This window comes from Hemicordylus capensis, chromosome 2, assembly GCF_027244095.1.
Source record: "Hemicordylus capensis ecotype Gifberg chromosome 2, rHemCap1.1.pri, whole genome shotgun sequence".
NCBI lineage: Eukaryota > Metazoa > Chordata > Lepidosauria > Squamata > Cordylidae > Hemicordylus > Hemicordylus capensis.
The window spans coordinates 250,522,611-250,532,985 of record NC_069658.1 but is presented as its reverse complement, the minus strand read 5'-3'; the positions used below and the strand labels follow the sequence as shown (position 1 = coordinate 250,532,985).

General features: G+C 45.8%; 1 protein-coding gene across 8 annotated transcripts in view; it reads left to right on the top strand.

Annotated features, from left to right (window-relative positions):
* Positions 1-10,375, top strand: part of GPSM3 (G protein signaling modulator 3) — a 29,077-nt gene that overhangs the window by 9,832 nt on the left and 8,870 nt on the right. For 6 of the 8 annotated variants that reach the window (XM_053291694.1, XM_053291690.1, XM_053291689.1 and 3 more), the window contains 2 exons: positions 4,543-4,711; positions 8,272-8,416. In XM_053291694.1, the coding sequence (XP_053147669.1) occupies positions 4,631-4,711; positions 8,272-8,416 (226 nt within the window). In that variant the 5' untranslated portion in view covers positions 4,543-4,630. Of the gene's footprint in view, positions 1-858; positions 881-1,422; positions 1,445-4,542; positions 4,712-8,271; positions 8,417-10,375 lie in introns of those variants that run through there. The other 2 variants (XM_053291693.1, XM_053291691.1) reach the window with 2 other exon arrangements.

The following is a 10,375-nucleotide window of genomic DNA, read 5'->3' as shown; positions in this document are numbered from 1 at the left end:
CCTTATACAAATCTGTGGTGCAGTCACACTTGGAATACTGTGCACAGTTCTGGTTATTACATCTCAAAAAGGATATTGTAGAGCTGGAAAAGGTGCAGAACCAAAATGCCTGAGGGCTGGAGGGAACTGTGTGTGAGGAAAATGGCAGCATTTCAGTTTTTTCGTTTAGAAAAAATGGTATCTCAGGTTGGGCATGACTGAGGTTTATGCAATTATGCATGGAATGGAGTAAGCAGACAAAGAGCAGTTGTTCTCCCTCTCCTAGAACACTAGAACCAAGGGTCATCCAATGAAAGTAATGGGCAGGAAATGCAGGACAGACCAAAGCAAACAACTTCTTCAAATAATGCATACTTAATTTATGGAACTCACTGCCACAAGATGTGGTGATGGGCACTAGATTAGATGGCTTTAAAAGAGGATTGGATAAATTCATGCAGGAGGTAGTATCATCTCCTGCTTGTGGACTTCCCAGAGGCATCTGGTGGGCCACTGCAGGCAAGCGGGCCTTTAGTCTGCTCCAGCAAAGCTCTGCTTAGGAACTTGGGTACGTTTGGGAGCTGAGCCTGGCTGACACACGCCAAGCTCATTGGCTCAGCCTGGAATTCAGAGAGGAAACTGGAAATGAACCCCATGCTTTAATACAGGGTTTCCCAACCTTGTGTCCGCCAATGTTGTTGGAATACAACTGCCCCCACCTCCACATCATTCCCTGCCACAAAGGCCATTGAGGTGGGGTGGCGGGAGTTGTCGTTCAGTAACATTTGGGGACTCAAGGCTGGGAACCTCTGCCTCAGTGGGTTTTGCCTGTCACCAGTGGGAGGGAGGAGATGGAAACGGGAACACAGCAGTGCCATTTCCAGTTCATTCTGGAGTTTGGGTGAGAGACTGTCAAGTTTCCATCTTTTTTCCCCAATCAAGCCTCCTGTTTTTTAAACATTTGCTGCTATTCAGCTTGGGCTGCCAAATATTTTTACTAGCCTGTGCTCCTGTGCTTTTACCAGCAACTTGAACTGTCAACAGCAGCAGGCAGTGGTGCTCTCTGGGCTCTGAAGAGCTTCATCTGTTGATTTCTGCAGAAAAATCTGCTGTTAAAGGCCTACTAGGCCTAGCCAGCTTTTTTCCTGGTTTTCCTTCATCTTGTACCTTTGCCCTCCCCCTCCCCCAGTTCCCCTTCCTCTTCTGTTTGTTTTCCCCGTCTGTCTAAATGTAGTGGGTTCATTTGCTTATCTGACTTGATAAATCGCAACGTACATTTATGGCTGTACTAGAGAGCCAGGCATGGTGTAATGGGTAAAGTGTGGGACAGAGACCTGGTTCAGATTCCTGCTGAGCTACATATTTTATGGGTGACCACAAGCCCATAGCTCTCTCTCATCCTAACCTACCTCGCAGGTGAGGATAAAAGGAAGTGGCCATCTTGCTCTCCTTGGAGGAAACACAGGTTGGAAATGCTGTGAATTAATTCTAAGATTCAAAGTGAGAATTTCCTTGAAGGTTATTATCTTTATTATCCCACCCACTCATACATTTCCTCTAGTACGGGGCTGCACAACTTTGGCCTTCCCACTGCTGTGGACTACAACTCCCGTCATCCCCAGCCACAGTGACCAACATAGCCAGGGATGGTGGGAGTTGTAGTCCAACAGCAGCTGGAAGGCCGAAGTTGTGCAGCCCTGCTGTAGGCAATGGGTTCCCAACCTTGTGTCTCCGAATGTTGTTGGACTACCACTCCCATCATTCCCTAACATGATGGTGGTCATTGTGGTGGAGAGTGATGGGAGTTGTAGTCCAACAACATCCAGGCCCCAAGGTTGGAATTCGCATTTTGGGATTGGGCTCTGAGGGCTAAATTAGGCATGCGGTGTCTCCATATCTTTTTCAAAGAAACAGATGTGATGGGAGGGCTTGGTTGGATCAGGGTCATGTTGCAAGGGGGCAGGGGGAGTTTATCCCTTTGCTGTGTCCCCAATAATAATAAATAATAATAAATAATAATAATTCGATTTCTATACCGCCCTTCCAAAAATGGCTCAGGGCGGTTTACAAAGAGAAATAACAAACAAATAAGATGGCTCCCTGTCCCCAAAGGGCTCACATTCTAAAAAGAAACAAGACACACACCAGCAACAGTCACTGGAAGTACTGTGCTGGGGGTGGATAGGGCCAGTTACTCTCCCCCTGCTAAATAAAGAGAGTCAAGTTTCAACAACTGAAATGGCTTCTGAAGCTGCTATTAACTGCAAAGGAAGAAACCTACAGGCCCAGTCAGAGGCCGTCCAAGACATTTTGGGTCTTTCCATACAGCAATAAAGTGCAGGATATTCAACATACTTTCTTACTTTCTCTACACACAATCTTACACAATTACTTTCTGTACACATGCTGCTGCAGGCTTCCGTTAGACTTCCTAGCACAATCTTACCCTCTACACAGACACCAAGCAGGGACCTTGTGCGATTTCCACTGTACCACCTGCTGGCCAGCTTTTGCTTTCCAAGAAGAACCCATCCTTTTCATGGCTATTTTTGTAGCAACTGGGGAAAGGTGTGGGTTCACCTTGGAAAGCGAAAGCTGGCCAGCAGGTGGTGCTGTGGAAATCACACAAGGTCCCTGCTTGGTGTTGGTATAGAGCAGGGTTTCTCAACATGTGGGTCCTCAGATGTTATTAGACTTCTGCTCCCATAATCCCCAGCCCCAATGGCCTTTGGTTGAAGTCCACATTATGGGAGTTGAAGTCCAATTACATCTGGGGACCCACATGGTGAGAATCCCTGGTGTAGAGGGTTGCTCTAGGAAGCACTGCAGAAGCCTGCAGCAGCATACATATGGGGAATAAGACTGTGCTTGGGACTTGCATGGAAGCTTTGAATGTCCTGCACTTTATTGCTATATGGAAATGTTGCTTTTGTTGTCTGAAGTGAGGGACAATATGAAGGTCCTCCGCATCTGTGGGTGGGTGCTCAGCATTCTCAGACCATGCTGCCAAGGCAGCAGCGGTCAGGGCTGGCCCACCCATGAGGCAAGGCGAGGCATTAGGTTCAGGCAGCATCACAGGTGTAGCCAGTAGAACGGCGGGGGTGTGTGTGTCTGTGTTCACTGCCATCCTCATGGCCCTACTAGTGTGTGCCAGTGGGTGTGGCCAGAGAACCGGAGGGCCCGTGCACTCCTCCCAGAGCTCATTCCCAGCCAGTGCTTGCTGGCTGGGCGCATGCTTTTTTCCTTTCTCTCATTCCAGCAAAGGGGGGGGGGGAGGAAAATAGATTCACCCAGGCCACAAATGCCAGCTGGGAAATGAGTACCGGGGGCAGGGGAACCAAGGCAGGCATCTCTTAGGAGCTGGGCGGCCCAGGTTCTTGAACCTGTCTGTTCTATTCTAGCTCTACCCCGAGCAGCATATGATTGGGGCCCCAGTGAGGCCTTTAAAAAAGGGAAAGTAGTAGAAGAGGATGCACACAAGGGAGGGGGCAGTGTTTGGCGCCCTGCCTCAGATGTGCCGTAGTCTTGGGGCACTACTGGAGGCGTTGACACACATGGGGGCACTCTCAGACTAGGCCACCAAGCCAGGCAGTGGCAGCAGGGGCATTCCTAGCTAGAGTCAGAGGGGACAGGGAAGAAGAAGCGTGCCCCAGCAAGACAAGGAGGGCAGAATTAATGCCCGCAAACTGAGCAAAGAGACCTTTTTAAAGTGGCAGTAATATTAAATGTAGTAGGAGGAGAGCAACTGGCCCTACCCAACCCCAGTGGCTGTTGTCAGTGTCTATCTTATGTCTCTTTTTAGATTGTGAGCCCTTTGGGGACAGGGGACCATGTTATTTATGTATTATTTATTTGCTATGTAAACCGCTTTGAGAACCTTGGCTGGGCAAAGAGGCACCTTTTAACATGGTGATTCTCTTTATTTATCAGGGGGAGAGAAACTGGCCCTATCCACTCCCAGCACCATACCTCCAGTGACTGTTGCTGGTGTCTATCTTATTTTTCTTTTTAGATTGTGAGCCCTTTGGGGACAGGGAGCCATCTTATTTATTTATTTATTTCTCTATGTAAACCGCTTTGGAACCTTTTGTTGAAAAGCGGTTTATACATATTTTTTGTTGTTGTTGTTGAAGAGTGGTACATAAATATTCGTCATCGTCATAGCAGAATGAACAGTGTGCCCCAGCGGGATGAGTAAGCAGCGGGGAAAAGCTGTGGCAGTGAGGACCTACCATTCACTGCACCCTGCATCCCTCCCTGCACCTGAGGTGACCACCTCACCCTCTCTCATGGAAGGGCTGTTTGAGCACAATTTGTACCTTTGCAATTAATAGCAACTTGGAGTGGGGTGGGGTGGGGCAATTTGAATGAATGCCATGGCAAGGAGGAAAGGGTTAGACCCCACCCCCACCCCATATTGCTGATCCAAATCAGGCCCCCTCCCTATGGCAGTTTTTGAAAAAGGAAAATGTCGGGAATCCCAGTCAGAGAAGTCTGAAGTCGTGTCCAGTCCAATGCTGTTTTTAAAGGAATCTGTTTGTTACATTCTTTTTTTTCATGCAGTGGAAAGCAATAGCCTTCTGTGAAAACATTTCTCCCCTAAGAATCTCCAGCCAGAGAGACTCCAGTTGGGAACAAAGAAGCAAGGAAAATGGATGAAAAAATGGAAGTGCTAGAGGAAGGAGAAATGGTCCTGGCGGAAGATCTTGATGTCCAAACCATAGAAAAACAGGTAAGGGGTATGCCTCCCAAATCCTGAAACTTTAAAGCAGCGGTTCCTGACTGTGGGTCTCCAGACATTGTTGGACTACAACTCTCATCACCCCCTGCCAAAGACCAAAGGAATGATGAGTACTACAGTTCAACAACCTTTGGGAACCCCAAGTTGGAAGCCTCTTTTTTTAGAAGTAGTAGTATAAGTATATAAGTAGTATAAACTAGATAGGACACCAAATGTATGGTGGCAACCCTCTTCCATGCTGTCTGACTCAACTTGCCTCATGGTATCACACAACGCTCTGCCTTTCTTAGCCCCCACTTCAGGTCATTGGCTAATGCTGGCAGGAAAGCAGCCATGATGTCGAGGCACAAGGCGTGCTACAGTATTATTAGCAGAGTTGGATTCTGCAGAAACAACATGGAACCATGATTCATAATTAAGAAACTTTTCTTAGAAATAAGAAAAACTTAGTGGAGTTACATGACTGTCCGGATAGAGAGAGATGTCTGTGAGTCTGTGCACCTACAGGTGAAACTCGGAAAATTAGAATATCGTGCAAAAGTCCATTAATTTCAGTAATGCAAATTAAAAGGTGAAACTGATATATGAGACAGACACATTACATGCAAAGCAAGATAAGTCAAGCCTTAATTTGTTATAATTGTGATGATCATGGCGTACAGCTCATGAAAACCCCAAATCCACAATCTCAGAAAATTAGAATATTACATGGAACCAAGAAGACAAGGATTGAAGAATAGAACAATATCGGACCTCTGAAAAGTATAAGCACGCATATGTATTCAGTACTTGGTTTGGGCCCCTTTTGCAGCAATTACTGCCTCAATGCGGCGTGGCATGGATGCTATCAGCCTGTGGCACTGATGAGGTATTATGGAAGACCAGGATGCTTCATTAGCAGCCTTCAGCAATTCTGCATTGTTTGGTCTCATGTCTCTCATCCTTCTCTTGGCAATGCCCCATAGATTCTCTATGGGGTCAGGTCAGGCAAGTTTGCTGGCCAATCAAGCACAGTACACTGTATACTTTTCAGAGGTCCAATTGGTCCATTGGTCCATCTCGCTCAGTACTGTCTTTACACAGACCAGCAGCAGCTTCTCTAAGGCTGCAGGCAGGAATCTCTCTCAGCCCTGTCTTGGAGATGCTGTCAGGGAGGGAATGTGGAACCTTCTGCATGCCTGATGCAAGCATGCAGATGCTCTTCCCAGAGCAGCCCCATCCCTTAAGGCACGGCTGGACAACTTTGGTCCTCCTGCAGATGTTGGCCTATAGCTCCCATAATCCCTGTGGTTGGGGATTATAGGGACTGTAGTCCAAACACAGCTGTAGGGCCAAAATTGGGCAGCTCTGCTCGAAGGGGAATATCACAAGAGTTCTCAGCCCTGGGTCCCCAGATATTGTTGGACTATGACTCCCATAATCCCCTACCACAAGGGTGCCGGCCCTGATTCAGTGATAGGTTCTCCTGCCCCATTCCTGTGTGAGCACTCTGGCCTACCCTCCTCTTGCTATGGGGCAATACTGAAGTTGCTATAGCAGCCTTGTAAATTTTCAGGGGAAGTATATCATTGCTATGTTGCTGTATTGCCAGTTAGAGACGCCTCAGCAAGCTAAAGTAGTATTTCTGGCCAGGTGACCTCACCAACCTCACCTTTCCAACCTCACCAAGCAGCAACATGGCAGCTGTGGTTATTCAAGTTACAAGAGGCCTGCCAGAAAAAAACTGGCAACGCTAAAAAGATATCTTCTTCCCACACCTCATTAAAGAATTCAGGGATACCTAACAAATATCCTGTTCTGTTTGTACTTCCTCAATTAGCTCTTTAATGTACTCCTTAACAATTAGCATTTGTTAATACGACAAATATTTATATACTGCTTTCAACAAAAGTTCCCAAAGCAGTTTACATAGATATAAATACAAAAATAAAATGGCTCTCTGTCCCCAAAGGGCTCACAATCTAAAAACGGAAATTAAGATAGACACCAGCAATGGCCACTGGAAGGATGCTGTGCAGGGGATGGATAGGGCCGGTTGCTCTCCCCCTGCTCAATAAAGAGAATCACCACTTTAAAAAGGTGCCTCTTTGCTCAGTTAGCAGGGGTTAGCAGTTAAGCATGTAGAAGAACAGGCTCTGCTGAAGGAGAACCAGCATGGCTTCTGCAAAGGTAAATCTTGCCTCACTAACCTTTTGGAGTTCTTTGGGAGTGTCAACAGGCATGTGGATAAAGGTGATCCAGTTGACATAATATACCTGGACTTTCAAAAAGCTTTTGACGAAGTTCCTCACCAAAGGCTCTTGAGTAAACGTAGCAGTCATGAGATAAGGGGACAGGTCCATGTGTGGATTGGTAACTGGTTGAAGGACAGGAAACAGAGGGTAGAAATAAATGGACAGTTCTCTAAATGGATAGAAATCCCCCCGCCTCGATCTGTACTGGGACCAGTGCTTTTAAATGTATTAATAAATGATCTAGAATTTGGGGTAAGCAGCAAGGTAGCCAAATTTGCAGATGACACCAAACTATTTAGGGTAGTGAAATCAAAAAAAGATTGGGAGGAGCTCCAAAAGGATCTCTCCAAACTGGGGGAGTGGGCAACAAAATGGCAAATGTGGTTCACTGTTGGCAAGTGTAAAGTGATGCATATTGGGGCAAAAGAACCCAACTTCACATATACGCTGATGGGGTTTGAGCTGTCGGCGACTGAGCAGGAGAGGGATCTTGGGGTCGTGGTGGACAGCTCATTGAAAGTGTCGTCTCAGTGTGCGGCAGATGTGAAAAAGGTCAGTTCCATGCTTGGAATCATTAGGAAGGGGACTGAAAACAAAATTGCTAATATTATAATGCCCTTATACAAAACTATGGTACGGCCACATTTGGAGTACTGCGTATAGTTCTCCTCACCATATATTAAGAAGGACAATGTAGAACTGGAAAAGTTGCAAAAGAGGGCAAGCAAGATGATCAGGGGCCTAGAGCAGCTTGCTTTTGAGGCAAGGCTACACCTGCGACTTTTTAGTTTAGAAAAAATACAATGGAGGGGAGACATGATAGAGGTCTGTAAAAACATACATAGTTTAGAGAAAGTTGATAAAGAGAAATTTTTCTCCCTCTCTCACAACACTAGAACTAGGGGTCATCCCATGAACCTGATTGCCAAGAAATGTAGGACCGACAGAAGGAAGTACTTTTTCACACAATGCAAAATCAATCTATAGAATTCTCTGCCACAAGATGTGGTGACAGCCAACAACCTGGATGGCTTTAAGAGGGTTTTGGATAGCTTCATGGAGGAGAGGTCTATCAGTGGCTACTAGTCTGGTGTCTATGGGGCACCTCCAGCCTCAGAAGCATGACGCCTCTGAATACCAATTGCAGTGGAGCCACAGCAGGAGAGAGGGCATGCCTTCATATCTTTCCTGTGGGCTTCCCAGAGGCATCTGGTGGGCCGCTGTGTGAAGCAAGATGCTGGAATAGATCGGCCTTGGGCCTGATCCAGCAGGGCTGTTCTTATGTTCTTCATTTGCTCTGCTCAACTTCACTTCTAGGTCTTCTTTCAAGATGTCTCCAATAAGTTGCCCAGCCAGAATGCTCTTCCATATCCAAGGCAGAGAACAAGGCGGCCCGATCCTGCACGGCCCTGGAAGTCTCTTCCAACCACCCCCACAGGGGAGACAGATAAAGCCCAACCAGGTAAGACGGGCCTGCCCACCACCTCTCAGCTTCCCTCAGCCTGCCGTCTTTCTTTAAAATTAAGTCCTACTCTTGTGCCTTCTATATGTACGGTCTACACATATTAGCAGATGATATTATCTTTATATCCAGGCTGCAAGAAGCATCACTTCGAGCGTACCCAGACGGTTATTTTACTTTACTTCCCCATGGAAGGGCAGGTGTGCGTTCACATACTGTCCAGATTTACATTGAAGTCCTTGTGCGTTATTGGAGAGCACTCCATACATGATTTGGGTTTTTCATTATGCATCGGAGTTTAGCCTGATTTATGTGTGGGGTAAAAAAGATCCACTTCTTGCATCGGGTTTTTCTGGGCAAATTTGAACTCAGAGTGAAGCCTAGCAGTAAACCCGTGGTAAAGTTTGCTGCCTCGGAAAGCTCTTGCTTACTTCTGCAGCTAAAGTGGCTGTTAAAAGAACAGGAGCAGAATCTGTTTATCTTCCTGGTTGTTGGCAGCTACTTAAGTCTAATTAAAAAGTTTTAAAATCAGAAGTCAATGGGTGACAAAATTTTAAGCTTAAGTTTTTTTAATAACTAAATACAATCTTCTAGTCCTCAGTATAATAATGTGCTGCTCCCATAAATCTCTGCTGGCCACCTGGGGAGGGAACAAATAGTATGCTTCCTTACTTAAGTTATATATTTAAACTCTGTTATTCCAAAAAGCTCAGAGCGGCTTACATAGGTGTTTCAGGTGATCTTGCATCCATGCATAAAAATCTAAAAGCCACAGTTGGTGACAAATTCTTGAGAACCCACTAACATGCATAGAACAGTGAGCAAGCTTTTGAGTTCCCCAGAACCTTTGTCTCCTTGCTTTGCTCTTAATAGCAGTTCATTCTGCAACAATTAGCCAATTAAATCTAACAATAAGAGGCAGGGGCGTAACTACTATTAGGCAAGGGGAGGCAGCTGCCTGGGGCCCCCCACGCCTTGAGGGGCCCCCCAGAGGCAAGTCACATGACTGTATATTGTGAAGTGTGTGTGTGTATCAGTGAGGGGCCCATTTTAAAATTTTGTCTCTGGGCCCACTCCAGCCTTGTTACGCCCCTGATAAGAAGCAGCCATTTCGGTCCAGTAGAAAAAAAATCCAAAAGCTACCTCAAATAGTAAGCAAACTTTTGAGTTCTCCAGGATTCTTTGTCAGGCTGGATACTGAGCAAAACAAGAGCTGGAGGAGAGAAGAAGATGGACATCTAATTTTCTTTCTTTATTTATTTTATTACTTTTTAATACCATCCCATCCAATGGCTCTGGGCGGTGCACAACAAGTGTACATGGTGTTGAAGCCCCAAAGTCTGTAGTTTATAGAAGCCTTCAGATGGAGTGTAGGTGATAAGATGTATGTATGTATGCATTTAATTCATTTTACATTTAAATTCCGCTCTTCCTCCAAGGAGCCCAGAATGGTGTACTACATACTTAAGTTTCTCCTCACAACAACCCTGTGAATTAGGTTAGGCTGAGAGAGAAGTGGCTGGATTCAGCCCTAATTAGATTAGCTTTTGCCAGGTGCAAAACAGATTTCAGGTTTCACCAAGGGTTGCTGGGACAAAGAAACAATAATTGTCTGTCCTTCCCCCCTTTTAAAAACCTAAAATCTAGGCAGAGAGCAGAAGTAAAGAGAACCAAAGCTAGAAATTAATTTTAGGAGGTGCATAAGGTAAAGATAATTGGGATATATAAATCTAACAATAAATAAAATAAAAAATAAAGAGTAAAGATAACTTGAATTGGGTAGTATTGCCTAGCAGTTGGATGGCATGTGTAACCCCCCACTCCCCAAGTTAAGTCTATAAAGTTTTAGTTAATTAAAGCGTCATCCACATCACTGCCATGGAGAGCTACATTCTCGGTGAAGAACGCTGTTCGGCTGGCTCTGAGCCTGCATACTGATCGCCCCCTGCACCAAACCTG